Source organism: Phacochoerus africanus, chromosome 1 (genome assembly GCF_016906955.1).
Source record: "Phacochoerus africanus isolate WHEZ1 chromosome 1, ROS_Pafr_v1, whole genome shotgun sequence".
In the NCBI taxonomy this organism is placed as follows: domain Eukaryota; kingdom Metazoa; phylum Chordata; class Mammalia; order Artiodactyla; family Suidae; genus Phacochoerus; species Phacochoerus africanus.
This window is the reverse complement of record NC_062544.1, coordinates 14,065,509-14,090,085: the sequence shown is the minus strand read 5'-3', so window position 1 is coordinate 14,090,085 and position 24,577 is coordinate 14,065,509. Positions and strand designations below refer to the sequence as shown.

The 24,577-nt window shown below is 49.3% G+C and overlaps 2 protein-coding genes across 2 annotated transcripts in view; both read right to left on the bottom strand.

The window, feature by feature from the left end:
• Nucleotides 1-275: 275 nt before the first annotated feature.
• Nucleotides 276-14,011, bottom strand: NIPAL4 (NIPA like domain containing 4). The gene is made up of 6 exons (XM_047777608.1): nucleotides 12,757-14,011; nucleotides 9,100-9,339; nucleotides 5,877-5,933; nucleotides 4,637-4,727; nucleotides 2,455-2,615; nucleotides 276-1,675 (listed from the first exon to the last, which is right to left on the bottom strand). The coding sequence occupies exons 1-6, from the start codon at nucleotides 12,791-12,793 to the stop codon at nucleotides 1,047-1,049; spliced, it is 1,215 nt and encodes a 404-aa protein (XP_047633564.1). The 5' UTR covers nucleotides 12,794-14,011; the 3' UTR covers nucleotides 276-1,046.
• Nucleotides 14,012-16,669: 2,658 nt separating this feature from the next.
• Nucleotides 16,670-24,577, bottom strand: part of CYFIP2 (cytoplasmic FMR1 interacting protein 2) — a 167,136-nt gene continuing 159,228 nt past the window's right edge. Inside the window, exons 32-33 of the mRNA XM_047776763.1 lie at nucleotides 22,280-22,359; nucleotides 16,670-16,909 (exon numbers count right to left, since the gene is read on the bottom strand). Of these exons, the coding sequence (XP_047632719.1) occupies nucleotides 22,321-22,359 (39 nt within the window). The 3' untranslated portion in view covers nucleotides 16,670-16,909; nucleotides 22,280-22,320. The remainder of the gene's footprint in view (nucleotides 16,910-22,279; nucleotides 22,360-24,577) is intronic.

Genomic DNA, 24,577 nt, shown 5'->3' with positions numbered 1-24,577 from the left:
AAAGCTGATCCCGCTGGACAAGCCTCTAAAGCTGCCACCAGAGCCCTTTCCACCTGGGTTCTTGGTTGGGCACCAGAGTAAATACCAAAGTTAGCCCCTGATTTCCCATGGCTGCTTCCTGCCAAGTCCTGACTTTGCTCTTTACTCTTCTCCCCATCTCCCCAAATCATATTTTGGTTTATTCCTTGAGGAAAAGGCTACTTTTAAGAGCACTCCAACTACCATTCTCTCTCGAGAGAGAGGCAAAACAAAACACAGGACTTGGCCAGCAAAGCTTGGCTGTAAAGCATCTTTTGTTGTTACTGTGGTGGTGTGCATTCGAAGATAACTGCCCAAGTCCTTAGGATGCATCTAGAGAGGGAGGGGGCAGGGATGTGGGTGGCGTGGATGGAAACGGATGCTGACCTCCAGGCCAGAGAGCTCTGGGAATGGGGGCTGATAGAAATGGCTCCCTGAGGTGGTAGGTGGCTTTCACAGTGAGAAGGTCAGCTGAGGTCTTGCTTCTGTCTCTGAGGATGCGGCAGCAGAAGCAACAAGACATTTTACAATAGTTGTGTGCCTATTAGTTCCAAGTGGGGGTGTGGCGAATGGCTCTCTGGGCACCCACCAGCTGCACTTTGTCCCCGGGCTCAGGAGGGGTGAGCCGGTCAGTCTCAGGAGGAGAACTAGTGCAAAGGATTTCCTGACGACCAACGTTTTAGGGAAGTTCTTGGCTATGCTACATTCAACAGGTCACATTCTAGCTTCTTCCCAACAACATGGAGATGGCACCGAGGAAACAAGTGGTCCGGGAGGTCCAGGAGACCTGCTGGCACCAATGTAAAGTAGGGCATTTGGTCACTGAGGCTGTGTTTCCAGGAAGTTCTGCCACCACTGCTCACTGGGTAGGGATTTTCCTCCCGGAAACAGCGATGAGGTATAAATGAAACTCTCAGGAAAAGAGAGCCCGTTGGTTAAGAGTTATGCTGAAAATTGCCAGGTGGCTCTGCAATTGAGAAGTCAGGCTGTACCACAGGGCTCATCCGCTCACTCACGCATTCCAAGCTTTACGAATGGATGATAAACACTTTGGGCTTCTCTTCTGGTGATGGGGTGCTGGAGAGTTCTATGTTATCCACGAGGACATTCTTGTCTTCGAGTCTAATGACGCTGGGCTCTGGGGCGGGAGGTGGGCTTGGGTTTTTGTGCATGTGGGGCAAGCTGATCTGGCTGATGTCCAGGTCTTTGAACGCATGAAGCATGAACACACCCAGGATGATGGTGACAAAGCCGGAGAGGGTGCCCGCGATGTCCACGGCGGACAGGCTGTGCCACTCCTTGAAGAGGATGACGGAGGAGGTCACCACTGTCGTGGTGAAGAACACATAGTAGATGGGGAACACCAGGGAGGTGTTAAAGATGTCCAGCGCCCGGTTGAGGAAATTGACCTGAGTGCTGAGCGAGAGTGCCAGGATGAGGGACAGGATGTAGGGCAGAGGGTGCCGCACCACTGGCAGCCCCTGGAAGAAGTTCTTAATGGTGATGCCCAGGCCCTTGACGGCGGATACAGAGAAGGACCCGATCACAGAGCAGATGACGATGTAAATGAGGATGTTCCTTTGTCCGTAACGTGGGGCGACGATGAAGATGAGGATGAGGCAGAACACCAGCAGGAGCACAGCAAACACGATGTACCCTTTGTGGGGGAGGGAGACGGACAACTGAGCTGTAGAGACTCCATGGCCATGGGGTGCAGCCTTAAGAGCCTGGGCTCTAGAGTCAGACAAACAGGGGTTCCTGTCCCAGCAACTTTTTAATACCTCACCCAAGATATTAATTAAACCCCCACACTCTCAGTGTCCTCATTTCTCAAATAGAGTTGACAATAGGAATTTTCCTCATAGGAGCTTTTTTGTGGGATTAAATGCATGCAAATGACTGAATGCCCCCCTTCATTTCAACATTCATATGTTGAAACCTGATCCCTAATGCGGTGGAATTTGGAGGTGAGGTCTTGGGAGGTGATTAGGCCATGAGAGTAATGCCCTCATGAATGGGATTAGTACCCTCATAAAAGGGACTCCAGAGAGCACCCTGGTCCCTTCCACCAGGGGAGGACACAGCAAGAAGATGGCCACCTGTGAACAGAATCTGCAGGGCCTGATTACGGCCTCCAGAATTGTGAAAAACAAACATCGCTGTTTATAAGCCGCTCGTCTATGTTCTCTGCTACAGCAGCCTCAACTAAGACAATGCAGACCAAGCCTTTAGAACTGTACTTGGCTCATAAACACGTGACCCATGGCACCCAGACCTATCGGGCTGCCAGTCTGCAGGCCAGCCTTCGTACCAGCTTCCTTCCCCCAGCTTGCCGCCGCCTCCTCCAGGTGGCAGCACCTGAGACGGCCAGCACCCAGTCGCCCCTTCCACATGGCTCACCCAGGGCTTTCCTGCTTAGCAGGGCCGGGAGCCTACCTGTGTCTTTCATCTTGGCAGCCACCTCCATGATGGTGGTAATCTTCTCTTCCTCGGGGGCATGTATCACCATCACTGTGCTGCCGGCCACACAGATCACACAGCCCAGCTTCCCCAGCAGATTTAGACACTCTCCCAGGAAATAGGAGGAGAAGATGGCACTGCATATGGGAGTGGAGAAAGGGATCAGAACAGCCAGGCCAGTCCCCCACGTCCAGAAGAGAAGTGGACAGTGGAAAGGACTCATAGAGGACAGATCAGGACTCACGGCTCTCACCCCTGGAAGCCTTTCTAGACCCAAGAAAGCGTTTGGAATCAAAACTTATTCATGGGAGGGTAAAGGCATGGGCTGGAGGAATCAACGACATACATGCAAGAGACGAGCCAGGATCTAAGACTCAAGTTCTGTCTAGTTCTAAAGCCTGTGGTTTTTTCTCTGTACCTCACTGAGAAGAATTCTTGTGATTTCCTTAAGACTTTTCTGGGCAAAACACCTCCTGTTCCTTGATAATGTGACTTTGATTCCTGTCACGACTTTCAAATGAGCCAGCAGAGGTGAGGGGAGAAGGGAGGGAAACTGGACAGGACAGTCTGATGGCTGGGCCCTGCTTCTATTTCTTCACAAAGGTGGCATTAGTTTAAGGTAAAAAATCTCTTGGCTGACCTAGGGGGGCCCAGTGAGCCTCAAAAGTCCTGCTTAAAGGTATCAAGAAGGAGGGGGTTGCTGACTGAGCTCCTCTGAATGTTCCCCATCTCTCCCCTGAAACTATTGAAAACATTTCACCCACAATGCATCTGGTGGCCTTAGCAAAAACAGAGGTCACCACGCCTGAGGGCTCCCTGCCTCTCCCAACTTCCTGGGGTGGGAATTTGTAAACTAATCAGATAGGCAGTAGTGGTATCATACATAGCTGCATCAGCCAACTCTGCAGTTTGAGTCACGGCTCGATCTGGATTTGGACTGCATAAATGTTGCAAAATTGATATCAAGCCAGTAAGACAAAACAGGAAATTAAAGGTATGAGATATGGTTGGCTGGCATTTACCAGGGCTCCAGGGTTAGGACAATGATCAGAGCCAGCTTCACATGGGGTTCAGGGTCCCCCCACAGAAACTCTATGTAGCTCAGGAGCAATGGGGAATGAGAAGCAGACACACTTAATATCAGTCAGCTTTAAAACTATCACACATTTTTGGAGTTGCCGTCATGGCTCAGCAGAAACAAATTTGATGGGTATCCATGAGGATGCAAGTTCAATCCTTGGCCTTGCTCAGTGGGTTAAGGATCAGGAGCTGCCGCGAGTTGTGGTGTAGGTCACAGATGTAGCTCAGATCCTGAGTTGCTGTGGCTCGGCGTGGGCCACCAGCTACAGCTCCAGTTCGATCCCTAGCCTGGGAACCTCCATATGCCTTGGGTGCAGCCCTAAAAAGACAAAAACAAAACAAAAACAAACAAAAACCTATCACACATTTTCCAGGCAACATGGCCTACTGGTTAAGCATCCAGACTCTGAAATGAGATGGCCTGGGAGGGGATCCTGGCCCAGCCTCCTGGGACCTGGGTGACCTTGGCCAAAATGCCAAGATGCCTTGACCTCTTTTGGCCTCAGGTCTCCTCTCTTTTCTAATTATTTGGGGTGCCATAAGGACTAAATGAGTTAATATATTTAGAACACTAAGCACAGAGTACACCCTCAATATATGTTAGCCATGGTTATTTTTCACTGCCTGTTCTGTACTATGCGCTCTCTGTGCATTATTTCATTTAGTCCTTGAAACGATGCCTTCAGGCAGGTATTATAAGCATCCCCACTTAGCAGATGGGAAATTGAGGCTTAGAGGAATGAAGTAAACTGCCATGTAATGTAACTATTAGGTCGCAGAGCTGAGGTTAGAACTCAGGGAGTGTTAATCTAGGGCTATACTTTGAACTCCTGTGCTTCTCCTTTCAGGTCACCAGACTTTGAGCCTGGTGGCAGGTGAGGCCCTTCATTGCCCAGCTAGTTGAGGAAATGCTAGAGCATCAGGCAGCCAGCAGGCCAAGGGTAGGAGCTGGGAACAGCACACCTCTTTCTGGGAGCTGGATCTGACTGCAAGTAGCATTTGATCCCATTGGCAGTTCCAGACATCAACAAATGGAAAAGAGGAAGGAGCCAGAGACAGCAAGAGAGGTGACAATAACCTTATGAGGACACTCAGTGCTCCCAGAGGTGTGACGACTGTCGCAGGAGCAAATGCGTAGGCCCCGAAGTTGGCAACTTCTCCGGCAGCCACTAGGAAATTAAGGGAGAGAAGCAGTCACTGTGGCTCTGATGCACTGTCTCCAGCCCAAATTAATCTGGGTGGAGACGGCTTCATTCAGTGTTCAGCCATTCACAGGATCCCAGACCAGCATTCCTTCATAGTCCTGACTCTTGTGCTCTCTCCCTGGAGAATCTGACTAGAACGTCAGGCCCAGACTATCTTGACCAAATCCTTCCATTTGAAAGATGAGGTGACCTAGATCCCAGGGTCACATGGCACCTTCTTGTTCTTGAGGTCTCTTGGCTTCTAGTCTAGGCATGGATAATTGTATCTTAGGGTCTGTATCCTTAAGGTGAGTTCTGGAAAGGGTTAATTATCAGATAAAGAAACAGTTATAGTTATTGATTCTCTGGGTACCACTTGGGCCATGGGGCCATCTTTCCCAGAGGAGATGCGGGTAGTCTAGACTGACAGGCAGGTGGTTAGAAAGTCTGACACTCTCAAAGGGCCTCCTTCTCCCCAAATGAGGTCCTAGTTTGCAGAATCCTGCAGGGGCCTCTTTGGTCTCTGCTGGGAGAGAAGGACCTGGCTCTGCCCTTTGCAAGCAGATGATGACTGTGATAGCTCTGGCTAAGACTGGGATTAAAACTGGATTTAGGAGATTACAAATGGAAAGTCGGCCAACTTTCCATCCAAAAGAACTAGGGTTTGAAAGTCAGGGATGGTGGGTACAAAGCATAAAAGAGGGAATGTGTGAATGCACAAAGCTGGGCAAACCTTAGGTAGCAGACTGGCCATGTCCTAAGCGGCCATGTCCTGCTGCAGAGTGGGGCAACTGACTTAGGAGTCCCAGGCTGTACCCTGTAGGAGCTCAGGAGGCTCCAGTGCACAGTGATAGCCCTCCAAGTTTCAAGTGAAGTTGAGAAATGACACTTTTATCTTTACCAGCTCTATAAAAGCCCCTCTGGAGATAGATGCCTCATGGATAACAGGCTGACTTTGGGTGAGGAAAGTGAGCTAACAGGAGGATGTTCTGCCTGCAAAGACTGTCAAGGCAGAAACCTGTGCCTTGGATTCACACGCTGCACAATAGACACAGAAATGCCCCATCCACTCCTCCTTTCATCTCTGCCCGTTATCAATAGGGCACTCTCCTTAAGAGCAAAGAACTCACTTACTGGTGAGAAATCCAGCCCACCACATCGCATCCTTCAGGTAGCCGTAGCCTCCGTCCACTGTAGGAAGGAATGGGCACCAAGTTAGAGCTTAGCCACATTTCCTCAGGACCTTGCCTTCTCAACCTCCACTCCCCAGTCTCTGAGGGCTCAGTGTAGGTCAGCCATGGGGAGTCCTCTGGGCTTGCTTCTGGGCCCTCTCCTGGGTGAGTTCATCCACTCCCAAGTTTTAAATTCCATCCAGATGCTGGTCCCTGTTTCATGTATGTACCCCAATCCTTTCTTCTGAACACTGAGTACATCCAGTTGCTTACTTGACAACTCTTGGGTCTCTCACAAACATCTCAAACTCTGTTCTACACGGAACTCTTGGTTTTAAAGACTCCCCATCTACCAATGAAAATCTGGTACACGGGCCCTCTGGATACCTAACGGGCTTAAGCCAGAAGCCAGGGAATCACACTTGACCCTCCCACGACTCCACCTTCTGTATCCAGTCCATCCTGCTGATTCCACCTCCAAAAAGCAGCTCACAGGTGTCCACTGCACTGTCACCCCTGCTCGGGTTGAGGCAACAGTCTCCCAGGGCTCCAGTGGTTCTATTCCTGTCCCTTTATAACCTACCCCTTGCATGGCAGCCAGGAGTCTTTTAAGAATGTAAATCACAACGTGGCTCCTCAGCTTATAGCTGACCAGCGGCTTCTAAATACTCTTAGGATAGAGACCAGCGTCCCTAACAAGCCTGCCCATCATTTGACCTTGCTCACCTCTCCAAGGGCATCTCCTGCCACTCTTCTTACTACAGTCTAGCTGCTCAGGCTTTCTGTCAGTTCTTCAAAACCCCACAAGCTCTTTCTGGCCCCGAGGCCTCTACATGTGCTTTTCCACATTCAGAACAGTCTTCCAACAATATGTGCCTCTATCCTCCCTCCACAGGTCTCTGCGTGAATGTCGCTTCTCCTAAAATACCCTCCCTGACCCCCTTGTCTTTATAGTTTCTCCAGCTATTCTCCTTCATGACACTTATCATTTACAACTTGAATTGATCTATTTATTTTCTGGCACTTCTACTAAAATGGAAGTTCCATGAAGCCAAGAATTGGGTCTGCTTTGTTCCCATGATGGACTCAGAGCCTGGCACACAGTCCATACTCAACAATATTGGCTTTGAGGCTCAGGGTGAGGAGCAGGATGATGACGATGGTGGGTGGGTTTTAGACAGTTTCCTAAAAATCCCAAACTTGTATGTTTCTTTGTGTGAGTGTCCGCCTTTCTAAGAAGGTCTTAACTTTCATCAGTTTTCTGAAGGAGTGAGAATCTCAGGAAAGTCAAGAGCTCTGAGAGCATTTTACTCTGAGTTGAAATCTCAGAAGGTACGGAAAGAGCAGAGTGGAGGAAAAAAGTGATTCCAGGGGAGCTGCTTTTCTGAATGGTCAGTGATACCTGCTCTGCTTTCTCCTCAGTGCATGCGGCTCTTTTTCTGGCACTTTGGGAAGTCTCTGGCCATTCGAACCTGTGTCCAGAAGTGGAGGATAGAACAGCCGTGACCCCTGATCCTGACTTCATCCCCACACCTAACAGCCCTCCACCTGGGGATCCATTTGTTTGCTGGGCCCTCCCACTTAGATCACAGTAATGCCAATACTGCTGCTTATTGTGTGCCAAGCATCTTTCTAAACACACTACACATCTTTACAACAATCCTGGAAGCCAGAGATATTCCTACCCCCCATTTTACAGACAAAGAAACTGAGGCAGAGAAAAACTATTTTTCTGGCCCAGGATCACATCACCTGGAACCGAAGAGATGGAATTGGGACCCCAAGAATCTGTGTCCAAAGCTCAGTGTCCCACAGAACATTAAACTTGAACATGTCCAAACCTGAACAAACATATCGTCTTCCCATAAACCTGCTCTTCCTGCATTCTTTATCTCAGGAGACAGCACCATCACTGGCCCATTGCTCAAAGCAGAGAGCTGAGTCATCTTGACTCATTTTTTCAGCATCCCCGTGGAGCTAGGCCACACCAACCCAGTAAGTCCTACCTTCAAAAACCATCTCTGGACTCCACCATTGCCTCCATTCCCACTGCAATCTCCTGGCCCAATTTCTATTGTCTGTCTCCCCTAATTGGTCTCCCACCCTCCAGCCTTGTCCCCTAATCCATCTGCACCCAGCAACCAGGGATCTTTTCAAATAATACATTGAACTATGTCACTCCTTTGCCTAAACCTTTGTCACTTACAATTACCCCTTACTCTGGAGCCCTGTTTAGAAGACCTTTCACTAGCTGGCCCCCACCCCATCTCTCACGTGAGCGCCATGCTCCAGCCACCCTGAACTATTTTCAGCTTCTGATACCACTCATGCTCTCTCACCCCTCAGCCTTTGCACATGCTTTGTGTGTGTGTGTGTGTGTGTGCGCCTGGAACACCTCTTTTTCCCTTCACCCTGTATTTCCTTATCATGTAGGTCTCCGCTTCTAAATCACCTCTTATAGAAAACCTCCCTTACCCTACAAGCATAGGCTTCGCACTGTCTCTACAGCATTCTATATTTTTCCCAGGAGAGCACTTAACATGCAACAGAACAATGGATTATCAACTTGCTTGCCTGTCCCACTTGACTCTGCCATGCCAGGGCACTGTGTCCCCATGTCCAGCATGGCACCTGGCACCTAGCAGGTACACAACAGACGATGACTCAATGAACACATTCTTTTACAGAGCATTCCTCTTCTCAAGAGTTGTTTCATGGATATATATCTTATTTTCCAAACAGGCAAATCTCTGTGGACAGAGACTCAGTAATTCTTTTGTAATTCATAAAAGAGCTTAGTTTGACAATACGTAAGGACACACTAGTGTTGGACATGGTTCTGGGCAGAGGCATATTCCCATTTTGTATGGAAGTTGTGACTTGCCCACGATGACACAACTGGTAAGAAAGAAAACCAGGACTAGACCTGAGGTTTCTGATTCTTGGCCCTGAGGCTTTTCCCTGACTTCACCCCACTCAACTGATCATGAAATTCTCAGGAAACACTGGATTATAAAGGGAGGTCTCCTGTTGGACTGGCTTCCCAATGGGGTTAACAATGAGCATTTTGTGCCCATCTAGGAGAGGCTCTCCAACTGCTACAGTGGACCCTGTGAAGGGAGGTGCACAGGCCTGGCTGAGGCCTCAGCTGCCAGCACCGCCTCCGCCCCCCCCCAGGCACCTACCAGCCCGTGTGGCCCCCGAGGCCACCAGCCGCTGGAGGCCCTTCTTCTTGAGGATGACGCTGCTGCCAATGAGAAAGCTAGACAGGAAGGCCAGCCCCAAGCCGACATAGAAGCTGTAGTTCTGCCTGAACCTCTCCTGCCAGCTGTTAGAGGTGACATTGCTGGGCACCTCAGGGCTGAGGCCACCGACGATCTGGCACAGGACTTTTTGGGAGGAGCAGTAGAGGCTGATCAGGGAACCTAGGGAAGACACAGAGAGAGTCACGCTGGGGACATCTGCATACTTTAAAAACACTGGACCCAACCAGCATTTCAGACCCCATGCTTCAGGTACCACCACACTCCATCCCCACACCGTCGGCCTTGAACTAAAAATAAAAGTTATGGAGTTCCCATCACGGCACAGCAGAAACAAATCTGACTGGGAACCATGAGGTTGCGGGTTCGATCCCTGGCCTTGTTCAGTGGGTTGGGGATCTGGCATTGGTGTGAACTGTGGTGTAGGTGGCAGATGCGGCCTCAGATCTGGTGGTGTTGTAGCTGTGGTGTAGGCTGGTGGCTGCAGCTCCGATTCGACCCCTGGCCTGGGAACCTCCATATGCTGCGGGGGCAGCCCTAAAAAGACAAAAAAAAACAACAACAAACAAATAAATAAATAACAGTTATATTCACCGAGTGCTTCCTCCAGGCAAGACACTTTATTTTGGTGAACTCGTCAAGTTTTCCAACCACCTGTCAGATAAGTGCTAGCTTTAATTCCCATTTCATAGATGGGGAAGTGGAGGCTGTGAAAGGTCAGGATCACAGGCTCTCTGACCCTGGATCTCCAGCACTTCACCATGAAGCCATATTGATGCCCCCACTGCCACAAACAGGGTCCCCCCAGCTGCTAGGTGTCATCAAATCCAACTTCTCACCCTCCATAGGAATCCCTTCCGCATCTCTGGGCACAAGGGCCTCCAACAGCTCAGGAGGACACAGAGATGCTCCCCTCCCAGAGGCCTCCTCACTTCTGTATCCCTAACCCCAGCCACCAGAGAGGGTCCTGACAGGAAGCAGGAAGGAGTGAGGTTGGAGTTCACAGCCTGAAGATGACGACATATGAGCCTCCTGCTTCTTAGAATCCACCATCCCCAGGCCTTACTTCCAAGACTTCTGGTGCCTGTGGACAGTGGTTGCACCTCCTTCAGCCCTCCGAGGGATCAGCGTCCTGCGACCCCATGCAGGATCTGTCTTCAGTTCTCTTTCCAAGTTCTGGAGTCCACGGGAATCTGCATCAGCCCTCATGCCCTAGAGCCAGCCCTCCTTTGTGGGCTCTTCTGGCATAAACACCAAGGACAACAGGACAAACTTGGGCATGAGGAGCAGACCCTCGGTCAGAAGAGCAAAGCTGCCCAAGTTCAAGGAAACAGCACAGAGCACAGGCATAATCCTGCGGTGCTAATTCTCACAGGGCCAGCTGCTCCAGGACGTCCCGGGTTTTAGCTGAAGACACTGAGGTCCCGATAAGCTCGGATACCTGCCTAAGGCAGGGAAGAAGTGGTGAAATCAGAAATATTTCCCAAGCTCACGTAATGCCAAAGCCCATGCTCTCAGTCACCACACATACCCTACAAAGAAGGTGGCAAGTGGGAGGGGGATTTGCTTAGCCTCTTGGGGGTTATCTTAAAATATGAATTCATTACCAGAGATTCCCCATGAGCCTTCAGCTCTGAGGCTGTCTTTGCTTACTTGCTGGGCACATGGTCCCACAGACAATAGCTGGCTGCAGCTCAGCAGAGCTCCCCCCAGACAAAACATGTTCTTTGCAATGTCATATGTGTTACATGCTTGGCCCCTAGAAGCATCTGAGTTTGTGACCTTTGCTGGTAGAAGGTCTTTTTCCAACTGTGTATCACAAAGACCCAGGCTGCTATGCCAAGGATGGAAGCCTGGGCCAGGCACTTCTCTTCAGACCAAGCTAGACCACTAGGCCTGTGCTAGAAGGGCCCTAGAGTCCAAGGTCAGGCAGCTCTAGCTTTGGCATATCTGGAGCACAGAGTGGCATTTTGGTGCAAAAAAGTAAGGGCAATGTTGACCTTTCTTCCATGGCACAGAACCATGGAACAGCCGAGCCATTAGAGCCCTTAGAAGGGAGCCCTTCTAACCCTCTTTCTTTTTAGCTGGAGAAACTGAGGGCCTGAGAAGGGAGAGACTTGCTTGAGTCTCATAAAAGCCCAGTGGCGTTGCTGGGTCTGGAATCCATGAGCAGATGCTCATGTGTCTTTTGCCGTGGGGAGACCTCGTTCTAACCCCCGAGTCACAATCAAGAGAAGGTGAGACAAGATACCATCCGGGTCCCTGATCAAACCTGTTCTGACTGCTCCTGCCTGCTCCTCAGTTAGAATAAGAGTCAAATCCTGGGAGTTCCCTGAGCTCAGGAAAAGGGCCAGAACCTGGGAGGATGTGAGGCAAGGAGGGCGACTCCCAAGAAGAAGGCCAAGCCCATTCCCACGATCTTTCCCTGCCCTCCTGAAGGTACATCTCCAGCAGGTGGAGCCAAAGGGTGGGCTTGGCTGTTGGGTGGGGGTGGGGGTGGGGGTGGGGTGGGGGGTGGGGGCTGAGGCACCTGAGGGGCACAGCACCCTCCACTGAGTCAAGTCTTCCCATAAAGGTAAAGAGAAAAAGAAAGAAGGCCCATGGCCAAAGGAAATCCAGTTCCGAGGAGGATGCTCATCAGACAAACAGGTGTTGGGCCAGATGTTCCTGCTTCTCTTCCAGAATGAGTCAGGACTGGGGAACATACTCTTCCCCGGTGGAAGGTGAGACTGAAAATGGACAGCCTTGCTGGTCAGGAAGCCAAAGCCAGCCAACAACACCTAACAGGCAGGCTTTGAAAGTTTCATTGGAGATGAGAAGTTAGAGAAACAGGGGTGTCCCCCAGACTGCAGTACCAAGACAGGTAGGAAAACGGAGCTACACTAAGAAAGGAGGTGAGCACAGCCATATGAGCCCAGGTTCTAGATTCCATTTCCCCACTGTACTACCTTGAGCACATTAATCAGACTTTTCAAGAACCTGGGTTTCTCAAACTCCAGAACGGTGACAGTCGCTGTGCCTTCTAGACTTGTGTTAAGGATTCACTGTGAGCATGCAGTAAAGGTTCTTGTCCGCTACCAGGTTCGTGATAAGACCATAAAGCCCAACATCTTTCCTTATCCTTTCCTGGCTGTTCTTTCCCTCCTCTTCCTAACAGGAGTATTTGTGGGTCTGGGGGTGGTGAATCTCTGTGCTTCGCTCCCTGACTGTGCCCGTGGAGGCAGTCACACCTGGGCAGGTACTAAAATCGGAAGGAACTATACATAAAAGAAACCCGACGACACTCCCCCCCGCCACACACCACCTTGGTGGACCAGCTCCAATCAATAGAGCCCGCCTCCTCCCTCTCCCGACCAAGTCCCTCTTTCTTCCATCCCCCCCGCCAGCTACCAGCTCAGGAGAAGGGGGAAGTGTGCCAGAACCCCGTTCCTCCCCCAAATGGGCCTGAGAACTGGGTGGGTGACGCGTGCGGAGCCCCGCCCCTATCTGGGGCCCCCTGGCAGAAGAAGACGCGGTGGAAAGAAGTGACAGGGAAGGCAAGGCGCGAAGCGCGCCCGGGTCCCCGCCGGCCCCACGCACCGTTCTCGCAGCTGGTGTTGCTGGCCGGCAGCTCCATGGGCCCTGGGCGCTCGCACCTGGATGGCGCCCCGGCTCCCCGGCGCCCCGGCTCCCGAGCAGGGGGCTGAGACTTGTCCCCGGCTTGCAGGCTTGCGAGGAACCGCAGGGGTCGAGACCTGGGGGTGGGGAAAATGACGTGCCCCAGAAGGGGAGGGTCCCTGGGGAGGAGTCACCCGGAGTCTTGGGCAACTCCATGGGCCGGGGGCCCAGTGCTCAAGCTGCCGGCAGAGGGGCGCGGAGGCTGCCGGCTCCTGGCTCCCGGAGCCAGAGTCACTGTGGCCGCGCCCCGGCTGGAGGCGATGGGGCGGGTCCCTGGGCGATGCTGGGACCAGCACCCAGTTTCGTCCCCAGTGACACAATCGATGCACTCCAGTTTGTTAGGAGAGGAAGCAATTTTCTGGCCCAGGTAGAAGTGCGAGCATGGGGGTTAAAAGGGGGTACCGCTGGCCAGGGGCATCTAGGACCCTAGATTTTTTCTTTCCTGCCTGCCTTCCCGACTTCCTACCTCCCTGTCTTATTTACTCATTCGAGGTAGGTCTGATCTGTCCCAGGGCATTAATACATGTCCCGCACATAGTAGGTGCTCCATAAATGGTCCACACATATATGCGGAATGAATGGGTAATAGAAGCTTGATAAACTCAATGAAAGAAGGAAATGAAGTAATCAGAGACCAAAATGAATAAGACATAGTCCCTGTCCCCCAAGAACTTAATATATTAATAAGGGAAACAAAATGGGATCAACCATCTAGAGACTGGTGTTATTTACATCAACATTAGAAAGAAAAATAGTGATGATGGAAAGTATATGTTACTGTGGGTGATAGGAAAAAGGTTAGAGAAACACTGAGCTACAGGGTAAAAACACTTGTGCAGTGCTTGCTATGGGCCAGACACAGTTGTTACTGCTAAAAAAAAATCCCAGTTCATTTACTCCTCATGACCAACATACTCTGGTTTTATTACTTCCGGAAAGGAAAATGAGGCAAAGTACCTTGGCCTGGGGTCTCAGCTCAGACGTGGACGTGCGTACTTCCAATAGCCTCACTAAGCCTGGTGTCCGAGGCTGAAGTAAACTCCTGCTCCCAGCGGTGAGGAGTTGGGACTGCCAAGAAAGCAGTGGCCAGTTCTGGCAGGTCCCTGACCTTCTGGAGGGAGTAGCTTTTAAGAGCAGTTATCTACTAGACAGAGGAAGACAAATACCATAGGATATCCCTTACATGTGGAATCTAATAAAAATGATACAAGTGAACTTATTTACAAAATAAGCAGACACACAGATTTTGAAAACAAACTCATGGTTACCAAAGGGAAAACTGTTGAGGGGAGGGATAAATTAGGCATCTGGGATTAACAAATATGCACATATAATATAAAAAACATATACACACACACAAATAAAACATATGTGTATTATAGATAGCCAGCAAGGACCTAAAGCATAGCACAGGGAAATGTACTCCATTTTCCCTAATAACCTATGTGAAAAAATAGTCTGAAAAAGGATGAATGTGTGTCTAACTGGATCACTTTGCTTTATACCTGAAAGCAACACAACAATGTAAAGTAACTATACTCCAATAAAAATGTAGTTATTTATTGAGCCTTCACTCTGAGGCAGATGCGGTACTAAAGCCTTATGGGCATTATCTCATTTAAGCCTTCGGTGAGGAAGGTTCTGATCTCCGTGGTACAGATGAGGGGAGACCGTATTAAAACTTTTTTTAAAATTATGAAATAATTTTGGATTTACAGAAGAGTTACAAAAATAGTACAGATAGTACAGGCAGGTGTAGACACAGACATGTCACCAGCTTCCCCAGTATCATTTTATATAGGAATATAAAAAACCCTATTTTAAATACTGAGAAACTTGCCCCTCTCCCCACGGTGCCATCGCTAGGAAGTAAAGGCACCAGGAGTAAACAGAGCTGCTATGCACCCCGAGCCTGTCCCCCCAGCCACCACTCTCCACCTTCTGCTGGTGGCCTTCTAGCTGGGCTGCAAAGGATGGGCTCTCCTGTGTGGCTTCCTTTGATGTGTTGGATGACTTTAAATAAGTCACCTCCTCTCCAAAAGGATCAGTTTCCTCATTTGTCAAATAAGATAGCTCTTCCCGCTCCTTTCTGTGTGTGGGGGGTGTGTGTGTATGTGTATGTGTGTCTATGTGTGTCTGTGAACCACCATGGGGTCCAGGGATGGGTGGGTAGAGCAGAGGAGAGAAAGGAAAGGGAAATCACAGGTCTTGTCCACACTACAGATCCAAGTTCACAGGTCTTTGTCCTGAGCATCAGGGCCCACCCTTAACTTTGGAGGGATGTGGCACCAGGGTTCAAATGGAGGTAAGGACTTCCAAGACCAGTGTGAACTGAAACCCAGAGGAGCCAGAAATTGGCGATTGGCCCTACTGGGAATGACTCTTTATTAGAGAAAAATGTATGTGTCCAGGCCGCCTGAGACTTGACAAGAGAATTTAGTTTTTTTCTCTTACCTAAGCATTTGTGCTGCTCAGATCAAAGCTGTGCTACAAAATAGTGGCCATCTCTGAGGCTGGCCAAGGTAAGCTCTCAAATTCTCACTGCATTCAGACTCCATCGCTTTTGTTCCGAGGACATAGGACAAGAGAGGCGGAGTGTTTCCCTCTGGCCTGAGCTTTCTAAGTCACAAGAGAGGATGCAAACAAGGTTAGGGTTGCATTGTGCCAGAGCTGAGCCCAGATCTTGGGAGACACAGGCAAACATATTCTTTAATACATTCATTCTGTATGTGTTAGTGATTTGGGGAGCTGCTCAATTTCAGGGAATGGGCACAGGGGCCCCCCTTTGTCCAGGCTAAGAGCAACACGGATCTTACCCTGTACTTTAGAATTGGGTTTTGCAGAATTAGGTGGATGTCATGTTTTAGGGCAGTGAACTGAGGTGGACGGAGCTGGGATCTACCGGAGGGCCTTCCACACCCTCTCTGGGCCATTTGTTCTAGGAGGGGGAGGGGCCCTCGCAGGGCTGGCATCGAGCATCCCGGGAGTGTAGACATAAAGGCCCCCATTGAACTGCAGGCTCCTCGGCTGCGGTCCTGACAAAGCCCTTTTCTCCCTGAGCCACAATAGCCGTGTCAGGTAGGCAGCAGGGCCTGCAGCATTGTCTCCCCAGCAAAGAACAACAGGGTTCACTGTCTGTCCCAGGCTCGGTCTCCCAGAGGAGGGCGGGTAGCTTTGGAAGAGTCTAACCAGCCAGAGACAGATAGGCTCTGTCCTCAGCCAGCCAGAGATGGGGGAACCGGCCACATCTCATTTAGCCACTTATTTAGGGAGGAGCAGGAAAACAAATTTCTCAAAACCCAAATTCCTAAAAAACTTAGCTTTTTAAGGACCCTTCCAGATATTATGCATTAACAAGCTGCACTGTCCAGTATGGTAGCCACCAGTTCCACGTGGCTACTGAGAACCCGGAAGGTGGCTAATCTGAACGGTGCTATATGTGTGAAACGCACTGCTAATGTTGGGAGCCAGATAATCCTTTGTTGGAGAGGGCATCCTAGGCATCCTAGGATGTTTGGCAGCATCCAGGTTCTCTGCTCTCTAGACGCCAGTAGCACACACATACCTCCACGTGCCACCTCCCCCCGACACACACACCCCTCTTGGTTGTGATAACCCAGAACATCCCAGACAAATGCCAAAATCACCCCAGGCTGCAAACAATCCAGATTTCAAACACATAATGAGAAAAAACGTGTAAAGTGTCTCAATAATTTTCTGGTATTGATTACATGTTGAAATGATCATTCTTGGATATACCGGGTTAAATATACTATTAAAATGAATTTTCTGTTTTACATTTTATAAAGTGGCTACTAAACAATGTAAAATTACACATGTGGCTTACATTCTCTTTCTGCTGGACGGTGCTGTTATAGAGGAGGAGACTGAGGACCAGAGAGGCAAGGTGACCAGTGGCAGGTCACAGAGCACCAGAGAGGCCAAGTCAGGGTTCCAATAAGGTTTCAAGACTGGTACCCCAGACTGATGCTACTCCACCCACACAGCTCCACAGCTGAAGGGAAATCCAAAAATCAATGCATGCCTGTTTCCAGTGCAGTGTGGCCAAAAAGAACTGGGGGAGGAATAGAGAATAGAGACATGAGTAACAGGAATGCTATTTATAGAGGCCTTGCTATATGTTACATGCATGCTCCCTCCTTTAATCTTTGCAACAACCCTGAGCAGCAGGCTTTATCATTATCCCCAATTTCCAGTGAGGTCACAGCCTGTAACCTCAGAAGCCAAGCATTCTCTTCAATACCACACACACACTACTTAGAGTCCAAGGTGCAGCAACATGCCTTGAGACTGGGGTAGGCCACCTCTCCTGCTGGCATCCTACACTGGGTGCAAGAGCTGGGGAAGAGGTAGCTTATGAGCCTTTCCAAGACTGCAGAGCTGGTCTTCTGGGCAGGGAGGGAAGGACAGAGGTCCTTTGGGCTGACCTGGAATCATGGGAATCTAGACAGATGGTATGTAAGGGCAGGCCCCCGGCCCACTCTTCATCTTCAGGTGGGTCCCCAGGATGACAGTTGTCCTCATAAAAGAGATTTATACTTTCTTCTTTTTTTTTTTTTTGGCTGTGCATACAGCATATAGAAGTTCTGAACCTTAGCCACAGAGACTGAACTTTAGCCACAGCAGTGACAATGCTGAATCCTTAACTGCTTGGCCCCCAGGCAACTTTAAGAGTTTTACACTGTTATAAACAGCATGAGAAACAATGCTTGGAATGGACATAGATGCACTCAGACTGGCTCTAAGAAGAGCACCGTGCCCAGGGATGGGGTCTACAGGCAGCTGGCATCAATCATGACTACTGAAACAGCACACTCTTTGCAAGGCCTTCCTCTGTGTGCTAAGCACTTTGTAGGCATTGACTCACCTGGGCATTACAAAGCCCTCACTCTGCTACCATTTTCAGTCCCATTTTATAGGTGGAGGAACTGAGGTTCAGAGAGGCAAATGACTTTTCCAAGGGCACACACAGGAGCAGGGACAGAGTATTGCTCTTAACCAAGGCACTGGCTTGGGGAAGCCAGAGCCATCTTCCCAGACAGCTTCCTGGTCCTCCTCCTCCAGGGGAGCTGGGAGGCCTGGGACCACCGGGAAATCACATGGAGTGGCCAGGCAGTCTTCTCCCCAGCTCTCCTTCAGAATTACAGCTTGAGGGCTCAATGAATCCAACCCTCCTCGTTGGCAGATGGGGAAACTGAGGCCCTGAGGGAGGCAAGGTCATGTCCAACATCATTCTGGTAATTCATAGCAGAATCGGTACTTCACTCAAAGTCACTGGAATCCTGATCCAGCACTTTTTTCTCCTACTATGCTCTCTTTCTGGGTAGAAAGGGCTGACCTTAGGGCAAATAATATGAAGTATTGCTTTTTTGGTCACGTTTTTAAGGCTGAGCCAGTACACCGAAGATTTCACCTACATTATCCCATTTACTCCTCACAATAAGCCTAGGACTTAGGTACTGCTCGGATGCCCATTTTAGAGATGCAAAAACTGAGGCTTAGGAAATAACTAGTCTGCAATTAAATAGTGGGGCCACGATGAAACCCAGCAGCCTGGTGGCAGAGCCATTTCCTGATCACTCTTCCCAGGCTAATTACCCTGTGTTTATGGGATCCCCCATAAATACCTGCCTGCAGGTGGAGGGAGTCTCACATTACCACGGAGGGCAGAGCGCACTCCCGGGAATGTATGTGGAAGGGCAGCATCGCTTGGCCTTGGTGGGTGTGCAGAGAGCCTACTTTGTGTATGAAGAACTTCAGATCTTGCTGCAAACCAGCTGTAGTTAAAATAATAACACTGATGCGAACTGTTCCTTGTTGCATGACTTCTATGTCACAGGTTCTTTGCATGCAGAGACCTCTAATCCTTACAGCAATCTCAAGAGGTACATGAAGTTACCCTAGTGTTACAACTGAAGATGGTGAGACTAAGCGGTCTGGTGACTTGTTCAAGGTCAAGCAGGTAAGAAGTGTCCAGGTTGGATCTCCAGAGGGTCCTCACAGCCCTGACTGCAGTCTCATCCTTGTTCCTGCCTCTCACTGGTCTGAGTCACTGCTCTGGTCAGCAGCCTTGGAATGGGGGACCCAGGGGACTGTGGGGATGCCTGTCCCCTATGCCTGTTTGGCTCTTCAGCATCTGGTATGTGGGAACAGGGAGGGGAGGGGCATGGCGAACTTTGAGGCAGATGGGCGACTAAGTCTCAAGTGGGAAGACTCAGCTTAAAAATGAGGGAAAAGGGGAGTTCCTGTTGTGACTCAGTGGTTGATGAATCCAATTAGGAACCATGAGGTCGCGGGTTCGATCCCTGGCTTTGCTCAGTAGGTTAAGGATCCAGTGTTGCTGTGAGCTGTGGTGTAGGTCGCAGAGGAGCCTCGGATCCCGTGTTGCTGTGGCTCTGGCGTAGGCTGGCGGCTACAGCTCCGATTACACCCCTAGCTTGGGGACTTCCACATGCTGTGGGTGTGGCCCTAGAAAAGGCAAAAAGACCAAAAAGAAAAAAAAAAAGAGGGACAAGGGAGTTCCCCTTGTGGTGCAGCAGAAATGAATCCAATTAGTATCCATGAGGACACAGGTTCAATCCCTGGCCTCATTCAGTGGGTTAAGGATCTGGCATTGCCGTGAACCGTGGTGTAGGTCACAGACATGGCTCAGATTCCGCATTGCTGTGGCTGTGGTGTAGGCTGGCAGCTGCAGCTCTGATTCAGTCCCTAGGCTGGGAACTTCCATATGCCTCAGGTGTGGCCCTAAAAAAAAGCACACACACACAAAAACAGGGACAAACTTAGGCTCTGTTTTCCCTTTGTATTTTACAAAATAAAAATCAGACTGATATCTGAGAGGCTAGTATTAAAAGCAGATCATGTGAGTTTTAGTCCCCATTCTGCCACCTACATGCTGGGACCTGAGGTAGATCCTTCCTATGTGAATCTCAGGTTCCTCATTACATGCTATGAAAATGAAAGATTGATTGATTGATTTTGATGGGAGTAGGGTAGGTATCAAAACTTTTTTTCCAAAGTTATGTGAAAGGACAAAACCCACAACTCTTTGAAGAGGAGCTTCTTTCATTGATTCAGGGCAAGAACCTGGCAATTTGCCCCCGGCCTCCAGGCTGTCTCCCTGCTGGGGTGGCTCTTGAAGGGACACCCAAGGGCTCAGGACCTTCTTGGCTCTCCAGGGCCCTTTGTCAGAGCCCTGGGACATAGGCGCCTTGCTGCCATTTGGGTCTGAACACTCCTTCATGGCTGGTACCACATGAGTCTCAGGGAGAATTGCCACGTGCTCCCAAGTGGCATGCAATGGGAGGTGTCAGGGGGGGTGGGGGCAGAGGGGTTTCCTTTTCAAGCTGGGGCCTGGCTTAGCCTCCTTTGAAGACCCTGGGGAGGAAGAGCAGATTTCGGGTGGTATCTTGGGTCTCACTGTGGCCACCCATGATAGCTTTGTGGCCTTATTAGGCCAGTTATTATTTGTCCTAGGTCTCAGCTGTCTTATCTGTAAAATAGAGATGATGGAGGTAATCATGATAATAAGGTCACCTCCTGTAGAACACTACATGCCAGTGCTGCTTACTTACTATAACAGCAAACCCTCGTAATACCCTTTCTTTTTTTTGTCTTTTGAGGGCCGCACTCACGGCATATGGAGGTTCCCAGGCTAGGGGTCTAATCGGAGCTGTAGCCGCCAGCCTATGCCAGAGCCACAGCAATGCCAGATCCGAGCCGCATCTGCGACCTACACCACAGCTCACAGCAATGCTGGATCCTTAACCCACTGAGCAAGGCCAGGGATCGAACCCACAACCTCATGGTTCCTAGTCGGACTCGTTTCCACTGCACCACGATGGGAACTCCCATAATACCCTTTTGAGGTAGGAGTCACATTATCCACTTTACAGGTCTGGAAACTGAGGCACAGAGAGGCTAGGTGGCTGGCGCATGTTCACCCAGCTCCAGCTATTCCATGGCACAGCTAAGATGCCAACCCATTTTTGTTTGACTCCAAAGCTAGCACTTTTAGCTACAACAATACACCACCTTCTTAAATTAAACCTGGTGTTTTGAGAATCATGAAAGACAAGTTAGGTCATCACCACAGACCTGGCTCAGTAAATAGGTTCCCTGTTTTGTTTCTACACTAAATGCCCTCAAAGACCCTATGGGTCTGAAGGGGTCTGTGAATGTCTATAAGTCCCTCTCTTCGCAGCAAGTGAAAATAAGGAAAGAGAATTCTCTCTGATCTCAGGGAAAAAAACAGACATCTTTAGTGAGCGTTTCCCAAATTGTGTTCCATGAAACACCACTCCATGTTGATCCGTGTTCAAAAATGTTTGGGAAATGCTACATCCTCAATGCTCCTCTTAGAGATGCTCATTGCTCATTAGCATATTAATGGCACTGAGAAGCCCCGCTGTAAAGAACTCTAACTACTTTAGTTTAACCCAGAGTGTTCCAAACCCTGCTGATCATGGAACTTCTACCCCCCCTCCACCCCCACACATGCATAATACTATTAACACCTGATTCTAAAGAACACATTTGGGAGAGAATCTGATTCTTGTCCATTTATGCAGACAATGCAACTAAGGGCCAGAGAGCTTGTGTGGGTTGTCTAAGGTCTGACAGCTACCCAGTGGATTCTTCCACACATGAGGCCTTATTCTCAAACTCACTACTGAGATGCAGGGCAGAGTAGTGATTACAAGTGGGAACTTAGACTTGGACAAGCTGGGCTGATGTCCTGCTTCTATCATTCTCTAGCCGTGCACCTTTGAGCAGGTTACTTCACGTCCTTGGACCTTGATTATAAGAGGACAATATGTTACATACCTCATCAGGCTAATCGAGGATGTCAGTTAATTAATACATAAAAAGTGTTACAGCACTTAATGAAGTTACTCGTTTTCACTGTCCTTGCTGGAGTTTGTGCAAAGCAAAGTTCACCTGAGTGACTGTGGCACTGCAGGTGAAGTTTGCTACTTTAGGAAGTGTGCTGGAGGGAGGAGGTCAAGGAATGGCTGGTGGCTCCGATGAGCCCTTCCTTCAGCCAAAGCTCCTAGGGTGGGAGTGTTTCTACCACCTGCCCCTGGAGCCAGGTCTCCCGGTGCTGCCAGACCAGAGTGTCTCCACATGTCTCCTTTCCCTGTCTCTTGTTCAAGCTCAGAGAAAACCTTGCTGGGACAGTTGGTTTGTGAGGTCTAGGAGCTACAGTAAGCAATAGATCTGCACAAGAGGCACCAGCTCTTGAGCCAGACAGTCCTAGAATCAAACCCAGGCTCTGGCACTTCCTACTTGTGGGATTTTGGCCAAGTCACTTTCTCCGAGTCTCAATTTCTTCATTTGCGACATGAGGATAATAGCAGTACCTACTTCTTAAGTTTGTTCTGAGGGACCAAGTAACAATAACTAATGTTTAATAGGTACTTACTGCATGTCGGGCACTGTTCTAGCAATCGGGGAAAGCTGGTGTCATCGTGGACAAGATCCTACTCTCCTGGAGCTTACGTTCTAGAAGGGGTATATGGGTTACAAACATGCAAACAAATTTAAAAACGGTAAATCAGAGTGTCATAATAGGTATAAAGAAAATAAAATAGGGTAAGAGACAGAGAATGACTAATAAAATGGGCTGGGAAGGGCTTATGGAGGTGGTGATGTTTAAACTGAGATCTGACTGGAGTTCCTCTTGTGGCACAGAGGAAACAAATCCGACTGGCATTCAGGAGGATGCGGGTTTGCTCCCTGGCCTTGCTCAGGGGGTTGGGGATCCGGCATTGCCGTGACTGTGGTGTACCTTGCAGACATGGCTCAGAGCCCCCTTTGCTGTGGCTGTGGTGTAGGCCGGCAGCTGTAGCTCTGATTCGACCCCTAGCCTGCGAACCTCCGTTTGTCGAGGGTGCAGCCCTAAAAAAAAAAAAACAGAAACAAACAAACAAAAAAACCTCCTGAGATCTGACTAATAATGAGTGACTATGGGAAAATTTGGGGGAAGATCCTCCTAGACAGAGGAGATAGCTAGTGCAAAGGTCCTGAGGTATGAGTACCCTTGGTTTGTTTCAGGAATAGAAGGAAGGCCCTTTTGATGAGCAGTGGAAGAGTGGTTCAAGACAAAATCATCCATTCCTAGTACATACCCAAGAGAAGTAAAAACATATGTGCACACAAAAACTTATACACAAAAGTCATAGTAGCATTATTAACAGTAGCACCAAAGTGGATACACCTTAAGTGTTCATCAACTGATAAACGGATAAAGAATGTATGGTATGTGCATTCCATGGAATATTATTTGGCCATGAAGAGGAACGGATACCGCCTGGTGCAACATGCATGAATTGTGAAAACATCATGCTAAGTGAAAGAGGTCAGATATTAAAGGCCATTATAATGCCATTTATAGGACAGGTCCAGGATATGCACATCCATAGAGACGAAAAGCAGATTAATGACTTCCAGGGCTGGAGAGGGGGAGTATGGAGTGACTGTTAATGGGTATAAGGTTTCTTTTGGGGGTGATGTAAATGTTCTAGAATGAGACAGAGGTGACTGTCGCATAGCTTTGTGACGATAGGAGAAACCAGTGAATTGTACACTGGAAAGGATAAACTATGGGAAGTGGACGTATCTCAATTAAAAAACATATATATATATATGTATATCAGAGGGCTAGGCAGGAGCCAGGTCAGAAGCTATGCTGAAGAGTTTAGGGTAAGTACTCATTGTTATGGCCATATTACACAGGAGGGTCCAAGCACACAGAGAGATTAAGAACTGACCCTGGGGCCACACAGCTACAAAGTGACTGTCCTGGGATGCACACATAGGCAGTCTGGATTACAGCCCATTCTTTTATGTAAAGTTCTTATAGAGCAATCAGCCTGGCATGTATCCACTAAACACTCAATATATACAAGCAACAAAGTTATTTGGGGGTTGGGGTTTCAGTTTCTGGATTCCCACCCCACGGGGCTTTTACTCCCACTTCCTGAGATGCCTCCCTCCTATCCTCCTCTTACCAAGGAAGGGGAGAGAGAGGACCAGATGCCTCACCCTGCCCCCTTGGATAGATCCACTGTAGCCAGCGCTCAGGCCTCATCGGCTGCTAATTAACTTACTGCCAGCACAGTCACACTGGAAATTCTGGTTTGCAAGCTGGGCCTGGATGAGAGGTCCCAGAGGAATCCAGAGCGACAGTTAAGGTTTCCTTCTGCCTTGTCAGGTGGGGCAGGGGGCTAAGCAGTCCCTCCACCACGGAGGAGGTCCTGGTGTGGATGGAGAGGCAGGGGAGGGGCAGAGCCTCCTGCCTCTGGATTGGCTGCAGGCCGAGTTGCTGGGCCAATAGAAAGCCAAGCCTTTTTAAAACTGAGCTAAAAACTGGCTGCAGATAATTATCTACATTTTGCTGCCCAAAGAAAAACGTCACTGTTTGTTTTGCAACCAGTCCAATAAATATGTTTGTGCCTCCGCATCTCTGTCCTGCATTTCCAGAATGCCTGGTCTGCACAGCGTGGTCTGACCTTGAATCAAACCCTGGGAGAACCATGAGTGAGAGGTCTTCATTTTAGGGAAGGGCTTTACTAGTAATTTTGAACTTTTTAGGGGGCCCACATCCCCTTAAGAATATAGCAAAAATTGTGAACATTTGGCCCAGAAAGAGGCACACACCTAGTACCCACACACACTTTGCACTGAATTTCATGGGGACCCAAGGTTAATAATTCCTGGC

Excerpts from the sequence above, each read along its gene's own strand:
- NIPAL4 (XM_047777608.1), bottom strand. The coding sequence starts at position 12,793 with ATGGAGCTGCCGGCCAGCAACACCAGCTGCGAGAACG. Across the intron at positions 9,340-12,756 it reads CAACACCAGCTGCGAGAACG|GTTCCCTGATCAGCCTCTAC; the intron begins GTGCGTGGGGCC and ends TGTCTTCCCTAG. Across the intron at positions 5,934-9,099 it reads CTCGGGGGCCACACGGGCTG|TGGACGGAGGCTACGGCTAC; the intron begins GTAGGTGCCTGG and ends TCCTTCCTACAG.